At 36.1% G+C, this 25,084-nt stretch overlaps 1 protein-coding gene across 1 annotated transcript in view; it reads left to right on the top strand.

Annotated features, from left to right (window-relative positions):
- LOC117291325 (titin-like) overlaps window positions 1-25,084 on the top strand; it is a gene marked incomplete at its 3' end in the record, with an annotated part of 251,619 nt that overhangs the window by 211,811 nt on the left and 14,724 nt on the right. Inside the window, exons 114-129 of the mRNA XM_033772967.1 lie at window positions 92-375; window positions 1,304-1,393; window positions 2,491-2,530; window positions 3,359-3,604; window positions 5,072-5,392; window positions 5,905-5,971; window positions 6,399-6,721; window positions 7,825-7,998; window positions 8,511-8,807; window positions 9,119-9,354; window positions 10,526-10,688; window positions 10,848-11,819; window positions 12,300-12,935; window positions 19,187-19,465; window positions 19,994-20,287; window positions 21,366-21,443. Of these exons, the coding sequence (XP_033628858.1) occupies window positions 92-375; window positions 1,304-1,393; window positions 2,491-2,530; window positions 3,359-3,604; window positions 5,072-5,392; window positions 5,905-5,971; window positions 6,399-6,721; window positions 7,825-7,998; window positions 8,511-8,807; window positions 9,119-9,354; window positions 10,526-10,688; window positions 10,848-11,819; window positions 12,300-12,935; window positions 19,187-19,465; window positions 19,994-20,287; window positions 21,366-21,443 (4,500 nt within the window). The remainder of the gene's footprint in view (window positions 1-91; window positions 376-1,303; window positions 1,394-2,490; window positions 2,531-3,358; window positions 3,605-5,071; window positions 5,393-5,904; window positions 5,972-6,398; window positions 6,722-7,824; window positions 7,999-8,510; window positions 8,808-9,118; window positions 9,355-10,525; window positions 10,689-10,847; window positions 11,820-12,299; window positions 12,936-19,186; window positions 19,466-19,993; window positions 20,288-21,365; window positions 21,444-25,084) is intronic.

The following is a 25,084-nucleotide window of genomic DNA, read 5'->3' as shown; positions in this document are numbered from 1 at the left end:
ACATCGTATTTCCACCATGCAAAGCTTCAAATCCTACCTACTCAGTAATTATTGTAAATTAAAGTTTGTATAATTTTTTTTTTCATTGCAGAGGAAGACTCCACTGAAGTCGACACCGAAGTTGAGGTGTTAACCACTCGCAAGACAGTCACCATGACCACAGAGTTCATCCAAGATGAGGAGGTGCTTCCTGTAGAGTTTGAAATCATGCCGCAGGAGGAAATCCCAGTGGAAGAGAAGCCAGTCCAACCCACCGTCTCCGAGGAGGTGAAAGAGGCTCCTAAGATTGAGGAGCTACCCAAGGAGGATGTGGAGGTTCCAGAGAAACCTGAGACAGTTACTGTAGTGCCTGTGGTTGAAGAAGTCCCAGAAGTGGTAGGTGTACTAGTACTGGTGCTAAGTCGCCGGAGTGTGGGTTCGAATCCCGGTCGTGACACTTGTGTCATTGAGCAAGATACTTTACTATAATTGCTTCTCTTCACCCAGGGGTATAAATGGGTACCTGCGAGGGTAGAGGTTGATATTGTGAATGAAAAAGCTTTCGGAGCGCCACGGCAGCTCGGGGCTGTATACTCCTTAAAGGGATGTTTATTGGCCCAATGACCAGGGGACTAATGTGAAATGCGCTATATAAGAATTTGTTATTATTATTTGTTATTATTACTATATTGGTACACTTGTAACGTTTTATTACTGACAACCCGACAGGACTGATTCTTATAAGGGTACTGTTTACTGGAGAGTACTTCACAGGAGGTTTGAAGAAACATCTGTTTATTGAGAAGCACAAACATTATTGCCCACTCTTTTTAATAAATAGAAAAATAAATGTTTTAATTACATCACTTTCTGTTAGCAAACTTGATACAAGCGCTTCTCCTGAAAAAAAATTCCCATCTGCAAATCTGCCCTTTCAAGAACATTTCATTAGGGAGACTGTCAACTAAGGGCTAGATAGCTCAGTTGGCACGGCGCCGGTAACTAATCCAGCTCAAATTCTGCTCTAGTAAGTTATTTCCTTTTGTTTTTAACCCAAAATCATTATGAACAATATTATTGAACTTTGTTTATACATTGTTTATTTGTTAATTAGTGTATGTATAAACTTGGACAGAATCCGCAGCAAATCATTATCTGGAGTTTTCTCAAAAACATTTCCACATAGTTTGTACAATTTTCATGGTTTATACATTGAGCTTTACAAAAAACATTTTACAAGTGTATGTGGAGGTAGGAATGAATCTACTCAATCGAAACAACAAAGTGCTTTTTATCTTCAATTATTTTGATTGTTTTGTTGCAGACTGAAGAAGCTGTTCCCGTTCCAGAGGAACAGAAACCTGAAGTGGTTGAAGTGACTGAAATTACTGAAACAGTTGTCGTCACAAAGAAGGTGAATATTCGCCGCTATAATGTAGTCATGGTATCAAATACAACATGAGATTTACTGTACAGTACTCCATGAGGGGTCTGTGGTACCATTCCTCTGTTTATCACTAGTAAATGCTCAATTTAAATACTTCTTAAAGGGGGTATGTAACTTTTGTAGGACAAAAAACACAATGTCCACAGATTTACACTAAACTTACACAGTTTGAAGATAATGATAGTAGAAAGCTTCCCTGAAAATATTATGTGCTGAGGTGCTGTAGTTTTTGGGAAATGAGTAAAACAGTGTCATGAAAATAATTTTCGGCTCATGAAAAGAAAATTATTTTAATAATTTACAAACGTATTTTTATGACATTGTTTTACTCATTTCTCAACAACTACAGCACCTCAGTAAGTAATATTTAAAGGGAAGCTTTCCACTATCATTATCTTCAAACCCTGTAAGTTTAATGTAAATCTATGGACATTTTGAAAAAGTACCCAAATCCTTTAATAAATCCAGTCTTGATATGTCCCTTGGTTAATAATTTTTCTTATAAACCTCCAGATCAGCAAAGACTGGTTTCCTTGCGCCAAGTATTTCATTGTAAATTTTTACCAACTACGGACTCTTCATGTAACTGTGCAAAAGCTTTCCCAATCCATTTGACACAGCAACACTGGCTTTATTCGGAAGAATTGAAATAGAATTTACAACTAGAAACTTAGCACGGTTTTGTACAAGACAACATTCGAACTGAACTCACCAAATGGATATTTGAATCATTTTGAATTCTCTCCGATTCTGATCGTCAAATTTGTAGCAGAATCTTATTTGTTTTACTTAAATCTACTTTGCTATTTTTGCACACCTGATATTTTATCCTAGCAATCAGTTTTATTTACAGCGACTTTTTATCTCCCAAACTAATTGATTAAGCACCAATCCCAAAGTGTATATCTTTTAACCAATAATGTTTTGGGGTTTTTTAATAGGAAAAATTCTAAATAAATATTCTGCGAATGTCTATGTTTATAAATGATTCTTTATAATAGCAGGTTTTTTTCTTTCCACAAAATGCGTTGTGTATTTAAAAAAATATTCTGTTTGTGTTGCAGACTACTGAAACAATTGAAGTGGAAGTAACAAGACCAACTGGTAAGAGAAAAACAAAGAAGTTAGGCTGTGTTCTTATTCGTGGCTACAGCTACGTCTATGTCTTGATCGCTGCATCATCATGCATTGACATCTCCTTAGCAATACCCCTAGCAACCTTCACAGCCTTAGCCGTAGCCACTTATTCGGACTTTGCCTCATTCTTATACTCGTGTTGTTTTAAATAAATATACTTTCTCAAATCCAGAGAGCATATATTTAAAATAGAGTTGATACCATTCAAAGGTGCTACATGTTTACGTGTACTACATGTAGGTCTATTCCAAACATAACTCTGCGAACCTGTATAATAGTAATGAAAAAAATAATAAAAGAGTATTTATATAGCGCCTAATGCCAGGCCTCAAGGCGCTTTCCACTAAATACAATGTTTCTAAAAACAACACGAAATAAAGACAAGGCAGTCTAAAAACCACAAAAATGGTAAACAATTTAAAATTAACAAAAACCACCAGGAGCAAACCATGAATAAAAAACACTAGAGATGAGAGGTTACCAGCACCTCGCCCTAATATAACGACAAGAACCTAAGCAACAACATACTTAAAAATATCAAATACAATGAGTGATTGCGGACACCCTTTGGTGTTATAAAGAGTTTATCAGAACTGCTTGTTATTAGGTAATTATTACCTAGCGTGTTGCTTTATATTTTTCAAGTAGATTACAATATTTCCGTTGAGAGTAACATTCAAGTATCAGATTTACCAGGTTTTGCTTGATTTTCATCTACCATTGGCAAGAGATTGCAAGCCCGACCCATTTACTGAGTTTAATAGATATATAACAGCAACTTTCGTAAAATTTCAGAAACCACAGAGAACATTTTCGTCGCTATGGGCAACTACCTAGCTGAGTCGGAAGAGGTTATGTCCCTCCGTGAGGGAGACAAACTGACCGTTCTTGATGAGGGTACTGGGGATTGGTGCCTGGCTCGTAGTGAGATGACACAAGAGGAGGGCTGGGTACCGAGAGCTTACCTGGCGACCGAGGAACAGTATGAAGATCGCCTTGAGGAGCAGTTACAGGAGAATATCAGCATGTTGCCCACTACAGGTTTGTGCAGTCTTGTGTGAATTTGTCTGCTTTTGTTCAGCTGTAACGCCAAGTCCTTTATTATCTTAAAGGCGCTGGACACCTTTGGTAATTGTCAAAGACCAGTCTTCTCACTTGGTGTATCCCAACATATTCATAAAATATATAAAAAGTTTGTGAAAATTTGGACTCAATTGGTCATTGAAGTTGCAAGAGAATAATGAAAAAATAAACACTTCTGTTGCACAATAATTTGTGTGCTTTCAGATGTCTAAAAAGGCGTCAGGCCTGAAGTATTTTAATATTTGAGTGAGAAGTTACTAAAATATTACTTCAGAGGGAGCCTTTTCTCACAATTTTGTATGCTATCAACAGCTCTCCTCTGCTCGTTACCAAACGGATTTGTTATACTAACAATTATTTTGAGTAATTACCAATAGTGTCCAGCTGTCAATTTCACAAAGGGTTAGGACTCGTCTTATCTCGAGTTAGGATGAGTAACTCTTCCTAACTAATTAATCTGAAGGTCTGCATGATACAGTGCAGGGTTGGGACTCGTCCTAAGTCCTAAGATTAGTCTTAAGTTACATGTAGGAATAATTTTGTGAAATCGACGGCAGTGCCTTAAAAATGAGTCCTACATGTATGGATTCAAATAATTTTAAGTAATGCTTATTTAGTCTTTGTAATTGTTTTGTGGTTGTCCAAAACTGAACCTAACAATTTTATCGATCGATTTGGGTGGTGAATGGAAATGCGCTAAGGAATGTTTGAGGAAATGTACACACTATTTAAAGACAGATAGAGGACAAGTTAATCAGAGTATATGGAGAAATTGTGATACATGTACTTGTAGGTGAATTGAACGGTTGTTTTACCACTTTATATCTTTTCTCAAGAACTTAAAAGCGGGTACAAGTCTGTTGTTTATTAAATTTATTTATCTTTTTTGTTTAGATTTGTGTCATGAAATTAAATATGTTTATGTTTGTTTTTTCACTTTTATCTTTGTCTGGTTTTCCTTTCTTGCTTTGGGCATTTTGCTGATTGCAACATTTCATGTTTTCTATCCATTTCGTGTTTTTTATGTCTCATAAATGCATTGTTTTGCTCTATTTGCTTGTTTGATTTCATGTTTTTTTTTTTTTCGTGGAACCGATATTCTCTCCTTTTTTTTCTGAACAAATCATCTCATCTGCTCTTATGTTGTTATGTCCTCCTAAAAATTCTGCATATTTTTTCCTCCTTTCAATTTTTGAATATCTCTTATTACGAATTGTATTGTGGGATCACACTATGGTAAACGTTTGGTTGTGGCCTTCTACAAACTCTCTTCATGCTACATGCAAAATGCATTTCAACATACTAAAACCTGAAAACACTGCCACTCCCCTCCATTTCATGACTTGGTTATTTTTTCTCTCCTCACAAAAAAACCCCAAAATCGCCCAAATCTTGCTTTGCGCTGCCGCTCTTTCAACACCTTAGCCACTTTTTCTGGCACAGAGGAAATGCTGGATGGTGAAGCCGAGGCACCTGTCTTCATCGAGCCTCTAGACACAAGCAAGTGCAAAGACGGTCAACCAGTGACCCTGAGATGCCAAGTAGAGGGTAACCCCATGCCGACCATCGCCTGGTATCGACAGAGCACCCAGATTCCTCTCTCGGAGGACTTTGAGATGGAGTACGATGGCAGCATAGCAACATTGATGATCCGGGAAGTCTTCCCTGAAGATTCCGGGAAGTATACTTGCGTTGCTAAGAACATTGCTGGGATGGCTTCAACCAGTGCAGAGCTACTCGTTGAAGGTACCCTGAACCCTTTTTTTGTCTGGTTTATCAAAAACAAATTCTGTATTTGCTAAAGATGAGTGCCAAATAATAATAATAATAATTATAATAATAACAACGTTGAACATTTCTAGTGCACCATGTATTTCCATGCAAAAAAAAAAAAAAAAAGCTCCGCTGATACACAAGACAACCACAAGTTTGAAGGCTATGGTTTCCGCCCAAATAGATATGTTTTGAGATGTGTTTTGATTAGGAAAAGAATTTGGATTGATTTTCTTTGACAACATAATTTGGTTTTCTTCACTCAACAGTCAATTGGTTTATTAAAAATTTTCTGTATCTTGCTAAAGGATGAATTGTCAAATGGAAAGAATTGGTATTGAATTTTTTTGACAACATTCTTTTGTTTTGTTTTTGTTATATTTTATTAACAACTTTCTGTATCTTGCTAAAGAAGGTTTGTCGAATGGAAAGAAAATATTTTTATTTTCTTTAACGACATACTTTTGGTTTTCTTCAATCAATAGTCAACTTGTCCGATGCTGAGAGCTTTGAAGGAAGCCACACACCAGTATCAAGGAAGAGTCTTTCAAGGTACGTGTTGTTTGGACTCTTTGGATCTTCGATGTTTCTTTAAATTTACTTGCTTCTAAGTTTTTTAGCATTTATCGACTCCCAGCATGACATGCAAAAGGCTTACAAAGAAAAACCATGTGCATCGCATGTTATAGACAAGCAAATCCAATTAATTTATCCTCTGATCACTTTTATCTCTGTCATAAAGCCCTCTTTTCATTCTTCCAGTCTTGTAGGTAAGACACTGCTCTATAATTGCAAAGGTCATGGGTTCAAATAACACCTGAAGTTACGCATGTGTTTTTTTCCACAGAACTCGGAAAAGTACTGAGTATACAGTGCTAACACACATTGGTGTTTAAGGTTAAACCAACATTTTTATTGTTTATCCCGATGCAAATTTAACATCTATTAAATTCTTGCTCTTCTGCTACATGTACTTCAGGGAATCCACTGTTGATGAACCAGAGGGCATCAAGCCTGCCTTCATGTCCAAGGCCAAAGCCAGACGTGTCGACGAGGGTAACAACAAGGTGATCTTTGAGTTCCGTCTCATCGCCGCACCCCGCCCGACCATCTGCTGGTTCCACAACGACCAGCCTATCGAGGAGACATCTAGGAGAAGGATGAGCATGTACGCCGACGTTCATCTGTACATTCTCACGCTGGAGTTGAGCGACATCAATCCAGAAGATGATGGGGTCTACCGCATTGAAGCCAGAAATAAGGAGGGAGTCGCATCTGCGACTGTGGTCCTTGAAGTCAATCGTAAGTTATCACCAGCCATAGAGTTTACGAGCATTTTAACTCAAATTTGTCTGTGGTTTGATGTGGGGTTTAATTGGATTAGCTTCTTATTCAAATTGATTTAATATGAAGAGATTATTGCACTCTTTACTCATATTTGTCAGTGTCCTATAGTTGATTTTCATATTATGAAAAAAAAAGCTTTACTCTTTACGCTTTACAAATGTTTGAAGATGAATTTGTTTTTGTTTTCTACTTGATGTTTCAAATATTAACTTTAATTTTGCACACTGGATCTAGATCTGCACTTGCTATGGTATGAACTTAACTTTTACTGCAATGCTTCTGACTACAGCATGAATGACAGCATTCAGAAATTATGTATAGAGCATGGTTGTCATTCGCTCTTTGTATTCATAGAAACTGCATTCCGGAAGCTGTCTATTCAATACATTTTGTAGCTAGATTTTGAAACATGAACATGTACATCATTATCTATCCTTGTAGTTGTAGAATATTTTTACACCTGGTAACATTATGTTAATGTAATTCTATGCTTAAAAAAAAAAATATATATATAGAAATAAGCCAGTTCAAAGTTTCCTACTCCATTACAAATCCTTTAATCTGTTGTTTAATCATGCTGTTTCCCTCCACCTCTCACGTACGACTATGATTTTGACCAAACAGTCTTCCCCATTCTTTGTGTGCCTTCTTGTAAACAACTGTGCTTTTGTTTACTCATGTATGTTATTACTTTCCGTTCATAGACAGTAACAGTAATTTTTTTCCATGTGCATGTTGTGCAATCTGTTTGGAAGACTGTATTCAGCCATTTGTGTTCATGTATGTTTTTGGCATATGTAGTTAACAATATAATGTACATGATGTAATGTATTGGAGCATAATACATTTAACAACATCATTTTGCACAGTGATGTAAAACCTTAATAATACAAAAACCATGTAAGTGATATCACCTGATCAAGTCGATGAGAAGTAGTAGTTTCATAAAATTCACCACATATCATGTTAGCCACTTCTCACAAACTAACCCTCTAACCATGTTAGCATACACCTCTACCATACCATCTCCATTACTCCTTCATCTACTGCATGTTCAGGACTCTTAACCAAGCCAAGTCCGTTACCAGCCATGCATGTCCAGGAATGTTCGACATCGTCTGAGATAGCCCTCTGCTCTCCGTCTTTGCATGATTCTTCTAACATACTTGATAGCTCCAACCAAGAATGGGTTATGTCTGAAACTTGTGATGTCCAATGCTCAGTGATCACAGGTGAATTTTTTTTTTTGCGATGTAAAACGTTTCTTTATTTTGTTGAAAAATCTTTTATAAACAGAATCAATTGGTGTATTTCTTATTTCATTGTTTCTATGGCCCCTAAAAAAGTAACAGTCAATGTTATGCCTGATTCATACTTCCTGGGAATGGCGAATGCGCTTCAAAATGTTTACCTCACAAATTGCAACAGTTGAACTGTGTTTAACTCCTGCGAAACATTTGCTGCGAAAACAGCCATGTACCGGGCTTTTGACAAAATGAAAGTATTTTGATTTCTGTTGCATGTAAATGTGCATTTGTAAAAAATATATATACACATATAAAAAATGTGAAGTTGTTTTTATAACATGTGAATAGTTACTTAATATTTATTCATTCACAACTAAACCATTTCTTAGTAGTTGTCATGCATGATTAATAACAATAACTCATACATACCCTATAACAATTGTTTGTCCATTAAGGGGCCTTTTTTCAGAACAAACTTTGCATTTTTTTCTCATCAGGTGAAGAGCCAGAGCCTCCTCGATTTGAGGAGCCTCTCGTCTCCATAACGATTAAAGAAGGGGACGAGGCTAAGTTTGAGTGTCGCATCAGCGGCAATCCAAAACCAGAGGTCAATTGGTTCCGAGACAACGTCATGCTGAATAAGACCGACGTATCTGAGATTGGTCATGACAAAACCGACAAATACTGGGTCACAATGAAGGAGACGGTTGTCGGTGACTCTGGAACCTTTACCTGTTTGGCTGAGAACATTGCTGGACGGACAATTAGTGGAGCGGAACTCATTGTACAGACAGGTATGTAGTAAAGTTGTTGGGGAGGGTTTCGCCTGCCTTCCCCTTTCATCCCTTTGAATGGAATGACATTTTTCTACTTTAGTCTGTTTTCAGATTTTTGGGTGCCTTGGTAAAATAAAAAAAACTGTGATTGAATAGCCTGAATTGTGTATTAACGTCTAAACCTTGTACTTGTTAAAAAAAATTTTTTTCGAAGAACCAAATATCATGCCTGTTACAAGCACTTTTGAAATGGAGGTGAAAATTACACAAAGTTGTTACATTACTACAAAATGTTTTTTAAAAAATAGATTTTTCTTTTTAACAAACAGAAACAGAAACTACTACTGTCGTGACGACAGAGGAGACCGTCACCGAGGTCACTGAGGTCATCAAACAGGTTGAAGAGCACGTCGAAGAAGAGTTGCCAGCAGAGGTGGAAGGTCAACCCCCTAAGTTCATGAAGCAGCCAGAAGATGTTGAGGCTCAGCCTGGTCAACGGGCCGTACTTACTGTCTTGGTCTCAGGATCACCATTACCAGAAGTCACGTGGTACCGAGATGGCAAGGTAAGTTAGCTTCTTTTCTTTTTTTAACTTAGTGTTAGATGTATTGTTTCTAAAACTTTTATATTTCTTTAGTACGGTAATATTGTATCTTGTACTGTTTGTTGAAATCTTGGCCGAATAAATAATAATAATAATAATAATAATAATAATAATAATAATAATAATAACGCATTATGTTCTTCCTACGTTTGTCTAAAAAATTGTGATCAATTAGACTGAAAAGTCTTCATAAGCTTTCACCACGTGTACACACCCGGCTAGGTCTACCCTAGTATTTGATAAAATATTCCTACTTTTTTTCCATGGACCAAATATCATCATGCCTAGCGAATACTGGCGTGAACTTCCACAATCCTAACTCCAAAGGCAACTTTACTTTTGTAGGACCCTTTTTATTTGACTGTGGTGTGTTTGGTACTGCTGAGAAGTACTGACACAGTTCAAATTAGATGAAACCATGTGCTTTAGCCATCTATTTATGATCTCTAATTTTAGACAACGCAACGTTTACAAGTAAACATAACTGCCAACCAAAATGGTGAGCAGACGACAGTCGCCGCGTGTGACGTTCGTGCAAGGGGTCAATACCAATACTGGCGTTAACTTCCACAATCCTAACTCTAAATGCAATTTTACTTCAGTAGGAACCTTTTATTTGACTGTGGTGTGTTTGGTACTGCTGAGAAGTACTGACACATTTCAAATTAGGCAGAACCATGTGCTATTTTTATCCATTTGTTTATGATCTCAAATTCGGTGAACAAAATTTAAAAAACATAAAATTTTGTTCAGCAGAAAATGTGTACTAGAATAGCATGTGTATTTCCCGTTCCCTGCAAGTTTTTTTTGGAAAAGTAGTTGTTGTTGTTGTACGGTACGTAGCTTTAACTTATAAATGTAATTGGTCCTGGGTCAAAAGCAGGTTGAACTGACGAGGCCTAATTTCATAAAGCTGTTTAGCTGATAATTATGCTTACCAGATTCCTTTGCTAAGCAAGAAATGAGGCGGATACCAGTCACAGCAATGTTCAATGGCCGGTAACCTATTATTGCTAAGCAAGACTTTTCTTTGCTTAGCAGGTTTATGTACTTGGAATGGAATTGGGCCCAGCTAGCTTCTCTTTAGATGAAGCATTCATCACTTATCGTTTTTTTGTCCTTTCTCATGAAGGTGATAGAGCCCAGCAGGCATCACAACATGATCGCTGATAATGAAGGCAACGCTTCCTTTGTAATCGCTGAGGCAAAACCAGAGGATGATGCCGAGTATCTGTGCAAGGCTCAGAACAAGTTTGGCATGGCAACATGTCGTGCAGACATCATTGTTGAGGACGGTAAGAAGCTAAACAAAAATTTTGAAAAAAGTTTTCTTTATTTTTGAAGGCATTTACACATTTTTGATTTGCATGTATTATCACATCCAATTTACAATGAGTGATACCCTGTCTATGACGATTGTTTCCATAAGCTACCGGTTTTGTTCTTCTTTTTAGAATTTAGCGTCAAGAAAGACACACCAAAGGTTGTTGTTCAGCCAGATCATCTGGACCAACCAAGCCGAGACACAGAGCAAATCAGCACGAGTGAAGCTCCCTCTATATCTGAGGAGGAGTTTGATCTTGACGACCAGAGTTTTAGTGCCGTCATGATGCGGTCTCCCCTCCACAGTGTAGGGTTAAGCCTGCAAGAGGTCATGCCAGAGTTTGAGGAGTTCTCAACTGAGTCCGAGATTGAGATCAGGGTTTCAACGGAGGACGTCTCCAAGGAGAAACCAGAGGAGGAAGTATCTGAGGAGATGTCGATGGAGATCATAGACGGAGTTGAAGTGATGATCCCACTGAAGAAGAAGAAGCCGGAAAAGAAACCATCAATGACCGAAGAGGAAGCAGCATTTGAACTGAAACCTCGACGAGAGTCCCAAGATGTGGCTGCTGGATTTAGGATACCAAGACCTGGAGAGGACAAAGAAGCTAAGGTGACCCTAGAGACACCATCTGAGAAACCAGAGAAAGAGGTCCCAACTGAGGCAGCCCCTAAGGAGTTCAAGGAGATGCAGTTCAAGATACCTGTACCTGAAGACAAGGCTGCACCCGTTACAGATGAAGTAGTTCTTGCTGTAACAGTTGCTCCTGAAGAAGAACAACCTACAGAAGCTGCTCCTGATAAGCCTGTAGAGAAGCCAACCTTCATCAAGCCTCTTAAGCCACAAGAGATTGTCGCTCACTCAGAGTCAATGCTCACCTGCCAGGTGATTGGAAACCCGATGCCAACTGTCTCCTGGTTCCTGGACGAGGCAGAGATCAGGCCAGATGATGAGCGATACAGGATGGAGCAGCAGCCAAATGGAGTTTGCACTCTGACGATTCGAGATGTCCTCGCTGAAGATGAAGGGGATTACACAGTAAAGGCAATCAACACAGTCGGGAGTGATACAACAGAGGCTGAGATGATTGTTGCACAAGAAAGTATGTATTTTTTTTCTGTTTTTATATTAAAAAGTATATATTCCCATCAATTAAATAAACTTTCATCTTGCTCAAGTGTATCTGCCTATGTAACAAATTCACTGCTTCAATAACATCACAAATAACTTGCTTTCATTATATTCAGACAATCTATAATTTGGGTATAACCACTTGTTTAGAGCTGGTTTAACATCTTGGGTTTTTATCTTAGTCAGGACAGTGCTCAAGTTTTAAAAAAATTGCCTCTGTCCTGTCTCTGGATGAAGTGAAGGTTACTTAAACTTGAAATGGTATAAGGGATTTATCTCTGCTTCCTCCACCCCCAAAGTAATCTTCAAATTTGTGGTAGGCAAGCTTTTATATATGTATATATATAAATCCACTGCACTAACAAAATGGCAGAGGTTTAAAAGCACTACTGGTAATGCACAAAAAACTGACTAATTACTAACATTAACCCACTACTTTGCCCTTCGTCAGAAAAACCTACAGAAAAATCCCCAGTTGAGGAGGAAGTTACTGAGGCCCCTAAATTTGTCGAGGATATGGTGGACATGGAGATTATCACTGGGCATCCTGCCCAGTTTGATGTCCAGGTGAGTGGGATCCCAATGCCCACTCTAAGCTGGTATCGCGATCGAAAGGAGATTCTACCCAACGAGCATTTCGCGATCGAGTTCACCGAAGAGGACGGGTTCGGTTCCCTCATCATCAAGGAGGTCCTCAGCGATGATGATGCTGAATACACCTGCAAGGCCACTAATAAGGCTGGCCAGGCAATCTCCAAGGCGGACCTCTTCTTACAACCAGCTCACAAGAAGGAGCCGGACGAACATCCACCCCTGTTCATAACTACTCTTCAGAAGACAACATGCATTGAAGGCGACAGCGTAAACTTTGTCTGTAAGGTCTTTGGGACTCCAGAGCCCGACGTAACATGGTACAGAAACAGCGTTGAGATTAAGCTAGGCCCTAAGGTCTCAATGGATTACGATGAGTCCGGCATGTGCACCCTTCTCATCAGGACAGTTAGCATGGAGGATGTTGCCACATATTCCTGCAAGGCGACCAATGTAGCTGGAGAGGCATCCACAAAAGGAGAACTCATCGTTGAAGGTAAATCCGCAATGGTCATCCTTAGGAACCAACTTAACGCACTGTGTTTTTCTGTTGCCTTCTCTGGTGATGAGGACTAATAAAAGCTAACAGCATGCATTTTTGTTTCTGTTCTTTTCTTTGTTGTTTTTGTGTGACGGTGTTAGGTTTCTTAATCTAATTTGCTGTTATTTTAAAGCTACTTTCTGTCGTCTGTCATAACAAAATGATTGTGTGTACTATAAAATTAACGAAGAGATAAATGTCATTGAGGGATGTTTACATTTACGTGTAAGTATAACAATAAGTTGTGAAAGAGTTTTGTTCATGGATATATTTGCATGTTTCAAATTGAAAGCATGACCATGATGACTTGGGTTAACCTGTTGGTTTTGGGAATGGTAAATTTCATTTTAATTTTTTTTTCTTAAAATCTGTTTGTAGAAGTTGAAATGTAACATAATATGACTCTGTGTTGACTTGATAAAGAACAGCAAATCATCAGCCAGATTTATGGTTATAATATCAGGAGAATATATATTTTAAATGAGGGAATTTAAGAAAATATTGAAACTCCCTGAAGAGCTTTATTAATTAACATTGGGTAATTTTTTGTTTCCTTCAAAAATATTTATGTTAAAGCATTGTCATAACATTAAGAAGGTTTTATGCACAGTAACAACCTCTGTCTCACCAAGATGTCTTTAAACTAATTGTGTTTCACATGAAGTTGTTTTCCCTAACACATTTTACAGGCTTGGAATTTCATCTTGGAGAGGGCAAGGCCACTTTCATTTTAGAAAGCGCACTTGCATTGAAAGTCTATGGGAAACTTTTGAAGGGGGTCACCAAGGCCAAGACCAGGGGCAACAAAGGCTGTGGACCTATTGTAATTCCAGGCCTGATTTTTTTAAATCCATTTTTCATGTAAACAAAATCAGGGTTCCAGTATTTTCTGAGTAAGTTACACGTAGCATTTACTAGTATCAGATGTGTACAATACATTATTTATTTATTTGCAACAGTAATTGTCTTTTATTGTTTGTTTCCACAGCATTATCATGAATACACTTGTTTAGAGAAATGAAACTAAAATATATATATATCATATGTGAATTGGTTATTTGTGTTGTTTACCCATGTTTTGTTACTTTACAGGGTTTTTTCTGTTTCTCATTTTATCAGTCCATCCGTATCATTTCAAGCACGCAAGAAATATCATCTCTAATAAATAAATAAATAAACACATGCTGCACCTCTACTCTAACTCTGATTGCCGCTTGTCATTGCTGCTTTTAGATCTTTAGAAAAAAAGCACCACTGTTTCCTTTCAACAATTATGCTTGATTAAAAACATCAGAGAAAACAGCATTTTGCTAACAAGCTCCCATTACAACAATTTGCCGGAATAATTTTGTACTAGTTTTTGCAATTTTATACTTGTTTTTAAATTTTGATTTCATAAAAGCAGAGTCTACAAAGAAGCATTGAATTTTTTTGTCTGTAACATGCATTGGTTTGAATCAAGTTACTCATAATCACAGCAAGATGTTTTGATTGATTTTTTTGGTGAGTGCAGCATCCAATGTCCCGAGACTCAATATTGATGTTCTTTTCTTCATTCCTCTTTACTCCCTATTCTCTTTGCCTGTTTCCTTTCCTTCATCCCCCTCGTTCCTTCCTTCATCTCCAGGTGATGTCGTGTATATTGAAAGGATTGACCCTGATAACAGTTACATGTTGGTGTTCTTGTGACGCTGTGTCAACCTTAATACCCCTCCTCATCACGCATGTCAGTTGCATGGTGTGGTCCCACGTAAAAGTGTTTCAGAATAGAGATATGTTAATACATGTAGTTTCTCCTTTCTTTTTTTCTTTTTAGTGTTCAGTTTTTAGGTAAGAAGTAATAAACTTCATCTTAACCATGGGGACAAAAACAGTACTAAAATGTTCTATATAATAGGGATTTCATAAAATAAGGAGTTTTTGTTGATGAAATTAGACATCATTAAACCAAAAATTGTTTTCTGCTCTCAACTAAACACTCATTCAAATCGTTTTATAATGAAAGGGTTTCCGGGTTTATACAGCAAAGCAATCCACTCAAATATAACGTTTACAACTGATCAAATGTCACACTTAATTTTTCAACAATTTGTACAACTGCCGTAAAATGCAGAATTTGAATCCCACCTGGGGCCCGTATGGGTTTGTATTCCTGTGGGATGAAAATACCTCAAATCAGAGTGCCTTGTAAACATGTAACTACATAAAGTTTAAAAAAAATTTAAATTTAAATATTCCTAATTCCTAACTCAAGATTCAATTTCTTTGAGTACAATTTGTAAATACAATATTCAGGTATTCAATCATCCAGATATTGTCTGTATAAGAATCATAATACAGGTAATTCAAACACACATGGTTTATTTCACTTTTACTTTTTTTTTAAACCAATTCTAAACCCTAATTTGATTCGTTTTTCCATTGTTTTTCTTTTTTAGATTTAGTGTTACATTATTAAACTATAATCATGAATTAGTCTGACACTTAATACTTTTTTCAGGTTATTTTAAAAACTATTTAGATGGCTCAGTGCCAAATTTTAATAGATATTGTTAAAGTGAAAAAAACAGGAAAGGTCTGACCGGACCATCTGAAACAAATTTATATCAAATAAGTTTTTGATAAATTGAATTATGACAACCTCATTTTGCATGATTATAATCTAGGCTTTCTGGGACAGGGAGGGGAGGGGAGGGGGTGCTGCAGCTCCCCCTACTTGTTGGATGGAGGTGCTGGAAAACATTGAATTGCACCCCTATTTTTCAAACATTATAAATGCACATACTATCATGAGAATAATTTTTATCTAATAAGATACAAAGTCGGTAAACGACTGGTACATTTTGAAGAGGTCTCAAACAGATCCTCAGCCCAGCTGCATTCAAACTAGATTGTGTTGTCTCAAAGTGTGTTTTAAAGATTTTAGATTTTTTATGTACATAATTTTGTAGGTTTCCTTTGTATAGTTGAAAATAGTTATTCCGTATTTACCTCCTTATTACCCACCGAAATATTACTCACAGTACAATTATAACTAGATTTAGTTTTTTTTTTTGGCTAATTGTTGTCTTTAATGGAATGTTTTTTGGGTAGCTTAATTGATATTTATTTCAGATTAGGGTAGTGAACAATTTGTCAAGAAATATACTTGATGGTATGCGGGTTATTATTGATATGAAAATATAGCAATATGAATATATCTAGCATGTTCTGCTATGTAAATTTGAAACCGTAATTTTTAATTTTTTGATATCTTTTGATTGTATTTGTTATGTATTAAAATTGTATGATATCGCATGTTCCATATAATATCATTTTGATAAGTTTAAATGCATTATTTTTTACCAATATTGAAATATTTCCAATAAAAGCATCACCTTGTGTTGATGAAACACATGTAGAAATATATTAATTGCATGATACCTTGACTCGGCTTTGGAGCTTGAAGTGGTGTATGTCAGTGAACCAGATTAATGAAGTGCAGATACAATTTGGTTGTATCTTGGTGACATCAAAAACTCAGATTTTGGACAAATGGAAGTTTGTTTCAAAGAAGTCAGTCACTGTTCATGTCACACTTAGCGTTTTGAATTAGCCATTTGTGAGTTAGTTTTTAATAACGTCTGGTGCAATGACTTGCTTAGTCACAATGTACCACTTACATTTGAATTGCTCAAACTAGAGACATTTGCTTTGTCAAATGGTTCGGGGCAAGCTTTTGTATAGCAACCTCCAGATGAGCAAGCCCTGGTACCATTGTGTCATACACATTAATTCAGAATTGTCACAGTCTTGTACGTAACTATGCAAAAGCTTGCCCTGAATCATTTGACATAGTAACTGTCTCGATAGTCTGAGGAATTAAAGTTTAAGAGGTCAATTGTTATCAAGCACGTCATTGTACCAGAAAATAATAAAATCTACTTGGGAAATGGCTTCTTGTTTGACTGTATTTATCAATGAACATTTGATGTTGTATGTACATGTAAAATCGTTGCATGTGGACTGTAAATGATTTTTTAAAAAGCATGGCAAGACCAAGAACATTGTCATGCGGAAGATGTCAGCTTGTTTGTGAGTATCTTTGGCATGTTATTGATTCATGTTATTATAATGAGCACAATTAACACATGTTACCATTTTAGACTGAATGCTTTTTGTAGTTGACACACTTTTAGTATAGAATGTGCACGATTCTCATATTTTAATACTTTTGTTTTATTTTATTTTATTTACAATATATACTTTCATTTTTTTCCCCTGACCTTAAGTGAATGCAATAACCATAACACTTGACAAGAAGGGTTTGCATGAGGAAATGTTATGTGTTTCTGACATAGTTATTGGAATTTGTGACTCGGTAGAATCCTTGCTTTCTACAGGTATTTTGTTTTCTCAAATCCTTTGTTCCAGATGCTTCTAAATACCATCACGCATAATAGTTTATGGTGTTTTCAATCAATGGGAGACTTTCCAACTCTAGGTGGCAGCATGATTACCGGGTAAATTTCCATTGTTTCCTTACTTCCGAATAAGCGCATTATTATGAGAACAATGGATTTACCCGGTAAGTCTGCTGCCACCTAGTGTCCAGGAAAGTCTCCTATTGTCAAATAAATTTGTTTAACCAATTTGTTTAACACAATTGGAGAGAACTAAATAATCTTCAACACAATTTAATAAGAAATCAAAATGAAAGTTATTGCTTAACAATGTCAGAAACACTTTGAACATTTGCATGTATTGGTGGTGCTTGAAAATACTTGTTTTTGTTTTGAAGACTTATCTATAAATTGCATTACATTCGTTTCTTTAGAAGAAAAGGTCAATAATTCTATCTCTGGTGATGTGCACCAATTTTACTATATGTTTTTCACGTTGCAATTAGTACATCATTCAAAATTGTTTTTTATTCAAATTTATCAACTGGTTGTTCAGGATGTGTGGTATTTTGCTACTATTTCACATTAGAAGATAACGCTTATCTTTAAGCACATAAATGTAGTAATAGATTTCTCCATGTAGAAACATTGACATCTCTAGATAAATCAAATCCTCCTCAAATCAGTTGATTGATTTTTTTTAACGTTACAAATTTCAAAATTCTCAAAGACAAGTACATGTAGCCCATTGTTTGATCAAAAATTATTTCAACTTTGAAATCTTCTTTACACATTGAAGTGTCACAAACCAAAAGGGGGAAAAAATGTTTGTAGATGTAACGATTGCATCAGGGACCAAGAACAGTATGTTGTTTTTCCCCAAAAAAACTCAGAAAGTTTTAGTAAACAGTGCTTATCACTCATTTGTATATGCAGGAAAATACACAAATATATCAAGTGAACACAGAATTTCTTGTTCTAATTTAATTCATAATCTATTGAAAATTACTGCTCTTTTAACACTTTGTTTGGCTTTTTTTTGCAAACCAAGAATACTAACCATTTAGCACACACATTCTAGCTAACATATTTCCTAACCCATTGTCTATGTTTTTTGTTTGGTGTTGTTCAATGTTTTCCTCTTCATTTAGGCCCATGACTTTGCTTTGTCTTTTTATTTATGTATCAATTTGAGTTTTGGTTTTAAAGAAATGTTGCTAGTATATTGAGTGCTGTAATTTTTTTAATACTACATAACACACAAAATAAATTAAAAACGGAATATACATGTTTTGTGTATCACAGTTAGTTATTATCAATCAATGTAATTCATTTTTTGTTTGCTATAAAAACATTGTTAAAGTAGAGTAATACAAAAATTGCTTTGCTAGCTCTATATCCATTTTTATCTTCAAGCAGGCTTGAATATTCGATTCATCCGATTGTCAATCCATAGCAATAAGGGGTGTGATATATAAACGTATATAGCACTGCCCTCGTCACACCCTGCATGTTGTGTGTTCTAACTCAGCGCATTGCGCTTAAGCTATACGCAAAATGTACAGCTTATCAGAAGTTAATGGAAACTCGAAAGTAGCGTGTTTGCGTCCAATGCTGATCATCACATCCATCTTTACTGCGCCTCAAGTTTGCTTGAAGATAAGTTTTTTACCACTTGTGCGCTCATGCAATACGGAAAAATATAGCGCGTCTGCATCCCATTTCCAACTCTGCCTTTCGGCCTCATTGGATATTGGATGCAGAAGCGTGTGATTACTTATAATGGTTAATCTCACCCAGCTGTTTTTATGTTCCCAACATTAGTTGCCGCCAGCATCCTGGAAGGACCCGAGAGTTTGACCGTGAGACGTGGTGCCCCAGCAACACTGACCTGTAAGATTGGTGGGCTTCCCAAACCAAAGATCCGCTGGACCCACAACGGCAAGGTCGTGAAGCACACCAAGAGAGTGTATACAGAGAGGACAGAGTCGAGGACGACACTGGTTATCAAGGAGACGGAGGTGGAGGACCATGGGAAGTACAATGTTTCTGTGGAAAACTCAGCGGGCACGGATGAGAGATATGTCACACTGGCTGTCATTGGTGAGTTTGAATTTCGTCTGAATTGAATTTACTGCACTCATTTTTAATTGAAGAGACATCTATTGACTGTGGAGATGAATAATCGTTCATTATGAAATATTGCATTTTTGGACCCCCTTGTTACACGAGTTATAAAGAGTATGTGCAAATGAAAAAGATTATTTTGCTTCCTTTTTGTACCTCTACTTAGTTGGTGTTTGTTTACTTAAGTGTTTACACCAACATTGACAAGAAACATTTGACCAAACAAGATTACAAACAGTAAATAGCCAGACACCTTTGTTTTGTGTCAGTACTATATCAATGAGAATTTGCAGGAAATACTTGGTTTTGTTCATTTGGATGACACAAATATGCACGCCAACTGGCTGACGTCATACCTGCCACTAATCGGTATTTTCCCATACTTTAACAAAATTCTTGAAAAGAAAAGAACGTGCCTCTTTATATTATTCTTGTGTTCTACCTAAGAAGAAGCATGAAACAGACAAAATGCAACCTTTGTGATCTTTTTTTTTATCCTCCTAGATGTACCAGACTCCCCCAGTAAACCAGAAGTTGCAGACGTCTCCCACACCTCCATCACTCTGAGCTGGACCAAACCACTCTATGACGGGGGTATCTTCATTACCAGCTACATGGTGGAGATGATGGACATTGCCAAGCAGACTTGGTTGACTGTTGCCACCGAGCTCCAGACACCGACCTACACTGCTGCTGATCTGACCCCAGGAACTGAGTATCTGTTCAGAGTGATTGCCATTAACGATGAAGGCATGAGCAAACCTAGCCAGACATCAGTCTTCGTCACATTAGGGAAAGGTAGGTCAAATTGGCCCAATTTTATTACTTCGCTTACCACCGAAATTCTGTGCTTACGATCACCATTCTCTGATTGCACGGCAAGTGCCGAATTTCTGCACTAGGTGTGTAAGCATATGTAGGATACCTAGTAGTGAGGAGTAGGCACACGCCAAAACTCCCTGCTAACCCCTGAATTACACATGATGGAAGCACAGAATTCTCTGCTTCCGCAAGCATGGGTTCTTTGCTCACAGTAAGCAGAGCCATGAAATTGGCCCACTGATTTCGGAAATAGGAATGAGACATTTGTGTTTTTCTCCTTTGCATGGTTAAATTTGTAACGCCATTAAACAAATTTCACAAACATCAACAGAAAGTTATTTGGTTCTTTTTTAAAGGTTCTGAAGTTTGACAACGAAGCCATCCTAATTGTGAATTTCGAAACAGTTCGTCTACCTACTATCAACTCTTTAATTTATTTTCTTCTGTCTTATTTTTATAGCATTATGTATTTGACGCAGTATTTGTCTCAAGTTGTCTTCTATTTCTATGGATATTTATTTCACAATCATCTTGTGTCATCCATCGTCAGTCCAAAGTATTTGTTTGTGTGTGCAATTCTCTTTCTTGTGTTTTTTGTCTTTCACTATCATAATTTTCTACTGGTGACAACCCTGAGCCCAATTTAGAGCTGTTTAAGCAGAAAATATTGCTTAAACAGTTTCTGTTTAGCAACTATAAGCAGGGTACTAGTCTCAGATACTACATATGAAATGGTATTTTAGCTGCCAAATGTTTTTCTGGTAAGCATATTTTTGTTGTGCATAAACATCTCTGTTGTCCCAGTGTCATGGAGCTGCTTAAGCAATAAAGAGAAGCTAAACACATAAAAATTATGCTTACCAGATAAAGGTTACCAGCCAAAGTACCATGTCACATGGAAAATTTATTGTGAGTAGTATCCTGCTTATTTTTGCTTTAGCAGAAAGTTGTTGAGCATACCTGTCTGCTTAAGCAGCTCTTCGCAATTTGGCCCTGAATTTTTTTTATCATCATACCTTTTGAAAATGTTCGTTTTATATTCTTGTGCTTTCAGATGAGAAGTACAAACCAAGACCAGTAGAGGAGAGTGTTGACCAGCCGTCCTTGAAGGCCCAGTTACTCTCCCAGGAAGGTATGCTAACCATGGCCTCTTTCCTGGAATGGGATGTTGCTGCTTTCCTTGCATTCTTCGTTTCAATTTGTTACGTCTTCGTGTTTTTGATGCTTTAGACATCCGCATGGTTTTATTATTAGAGAATTTGGTGTGTTCATTTCACAAACGGGAGTTTTTCATTTCTTAAAATTTCTCATAACTACCAAGATTTTTATTGTATTACTGTCTTCATTCCAAACATATTTATAACTGGTTGTCGTGGTGAATTGAATAACTCCTGCATAAATAAAATGAACACCACCCAAACAATTGGATTGCTAAGTTTTAAAAACTACTAACAAGATTTTGTTTTATTAACATTGTTGAAGAATCAATCATAATTTTTGTTTTTTACAAAAGCAAATAAACAACAAAAGTGAACTTGGAGAAGCTTGAAGAAATTGCACCAGAATTTCTTTTTAAATACAACATTCAATCTCTAAAAAAACCTTTTTTTAAATTGTAAAGTATGGACCAAAGTGTATAATCATTCCAAAATAATAATAATTTGATCCACAAGAAAAATATTCTTAGAATCAATTGAATAACTTTTTTACTCTGGTAATATATTTTTAAAAGTTTACATTTTTAACTTAAGAACTTTATATATTTTGTACTTGTAACCTGTCATACTTTCGTTTTCATTTTTCTTTTTAAGTTCAAACATATTGTTCATTAATAACCAAGTTATGATTAGTTACTAATAACTCTTTGTTGTCATTTTAGCACATTTTTAACAAACACCAACTTCACTTCATTATATTTTAAAAGAATAGTATTATCAGTTTTTATATTAAATGAAATGGTCATTTTCAACACAGTATTTAAAGTTAATGCCTTCGCTTTACTCAGTGCTCCGATTTAGTCAAAGGAAAAAAAAGGAATTTCTGTTTTATTTTCAATCCTTCTATTGACATTTTGATCAATATTTTAAAGTTTAAGTTTTCCTCATCATTTTATCCCAGTGCGTTAAGTATATTGTGTCTTATAAAATGTATAAGTAACACTTTACATAATGCAATGTACAGTACATCACCAAAAGTATAGATTAATAAATAACAAAATTGTCTTTTTTAGGGAAAACTCAGGAATGGTTTATCTGCTTGAGCATGCAATTATGTTTTATTACTGACCATTTTTAGCATGAACGGAGTTGCACATTATTTTTGTTGTTGTTATGTTTGTAGTTTGTTTTTAAAAGGATGCATACACTAATTGGTAATTGTCATCCAAAAGTGATAATAGAAATTTGACGAATAAGTCAGTACCCAGACTTATTTAGACTTTTGTTAATATTAATAAGATATTTACACATTACTTTGAATGCATAAAACGTGCTTGCTTTCAAAATGCTTTTAGTTATTTCAAAATCTTGTCCAATAAATAGTTGACTATTAAGTCAATCCTTCTTCTGAAGGTTTTTCAAAAAGAAGTATAAAATTGTAACTTTCGAACAATTCTTGAACAAAGAATGTAAATATAACAAAATATGTTTTTCCCTCATTTCAAGCAATGTACTGAAAGCAAAGTAAAATAGAAAACTTTCGGTTACTGAAAATTTCTGTTATTTTATATTACCATCACATGTATGCTATGTATGCTGCCTTTTAAATAAATAAAAACATGATACACTTTTGGTAAACAAATGTTACAAGCATGATTAAATTTTTACTAACAGTGTACCAGGAATAATGTATTGTATGAAACGTGTAAATAATATGATTTGAAAACACGGGATAGAGGGCCAAATTCAAAGTATTTTTATTTCCTTTTTCAACAATATGAGTTTCTCAATTGTAAAAATTCCGGGATTAGATTGGTAAAATATTGGAAATAGTTTTTGAGTAAAGTCTCTGTCAGTGTTGATTTGATTTCAGTTTATTGGGAATAAGTAAAGTAAAAAAAAAATAATCTGCACCAAAACCACAAAGCATTAAATCCAGAACTCTAAGTAGGCCTTTTCCCAAAACTTTGCGTAGGCTCCAATTCTGGCTTCAGTTCCATTATCGATTTTGGAGCAGTGTACAGTTTAGCCGGTCTTACTTCCTGTGAATGCGAATGCGGTACAAATTTTTAAGTCGCAAATTTGCAATGAATAGTTTGCCATGTGAGGGTCAAAATTTGTGTTGCATATGCATTCGCAGACATTAAGAATCAGGCTTTTGTATGGGATTTCCATAAGGATTGGCAAAAGCCTTAAGAGTGCTGGCATTCTTATGGACTTCACTATTCTTTTTGAACTTGCCACAATGTCATTAATTCTGTAGACACAGTGACTTTCCGGCACAGTGGGTCTTAAAAAATCATGTATTGAATCTATGTCTTGCACTGCACTTGCATGTTTTTTTGTCCAAGTGTTATTAGTCTTTTTGAGATAGGGTGGACACAATAGGAGTGTTCTGTTGGGTTTGGGTATATATAGACATATTTACCCAAACCTTATAGTGGCATAGTATTGTGCCCACCCTATCTCAAAATGGCTTATACACTCAGGATCAATTGTAGTTTATCACGGTATGCGTACCTTTTTTGTTATAAATACTACTATTATGAACAGTTTGTAAACAATTTCTTATTAACCATGTTGTTTATATGAGTTATGGTTGCAATAATATGCATTTTAAGCTGGATTTTGTTTGTCATTAGTTGTTTTTGTTTGTCCTGTTCATTTTATTTTTGAGACAATTTTAAGTTGTTTGGTTTTTATAATGGATTGTGTTTAAGTTACAGTTGTCATAAACGATAATTTAGCTACTGATGGTTAACTGATATAAAATTCTCCTCTTTTTATGAGATGGTTTTCCAATTGATGTGAGAATTTTTCTAGAAATTATCAAGTTTAAACTTAGCTTTGACACAATCTTTTTGCAAAACCACATGTTGTGGAACAGAACGATATGATCATCAAGAAGAATCACAGATACCATAAGATTAATAAGAATCTCTGAACCTCATGAATGAGTGCATCCCATAACCACCGCTACCTGCTTGCTAGTAAATACTTGTGTCAGTCGGCAGTGCTGCATTAAAACCCCTGCAAATAATGTCCTCACTTACACGATTTTGGATGTCAAATTACCATGATGTGATGTTAGTTTACTATTAAGCTTTTGCTAAAGAAATGTATTTCCCTCTTGCGTCTGTGGTTGGAACCAGTCAAATTACAGGGTATGCTACATTTACAGACACCACGTTTGTAATGTAATTTGATGTTCAAAATGGTGGCCAGGTTTGCCAAGTGCGGATCTGCAAAATGATTTAGAGAAGAATCTGTATTCATAAGGCCATATACTTTCCAACACGTCTTGGTCTAATGAGTAATAGCATTTTGCTGGATAATGACATTTACACCACACAGAGTTGTTAACCATCAGTTCTTTTTAGAATCAACACTGCTCAAAAACAGATATTCACATGGTGCTATCTTAAACTAGTTTTCCTTCACCATGCAAAGTTTCAAATCATACCACACATGTATAAGTGGTGCAGTTTGACTGCAGAAGACATTTTGAAGTCCATCAACCAATCTTGCTGTGTAGACTCATGTCTTCTATCAGGTAGATGATATTATCTGGCTGCAAGCCATTGATAATGATTGCTATTGAAAAGTCACCAAGGTT

Source organism: Asterias rubens, chromosome 6 (assembly GCF_902459465.1).
Source record: "Asterias rubens chromosome 6, eAstRub1.3, whole genome shotgun sequence".
In the NCBI taxonomy this organism is placed as follows: domain Eukaryota; kingdom Metazoa; phylum Echinodermata; class Asteroidea; order Forcipulatida; family Asteriidae; genus Asterias; species Asterias rubens.
The sequence above is the reverse complement of the archived record's forward strand: the minus strand, read 5'-3'. Positions and strand labels throughout refer to the sequence as shown.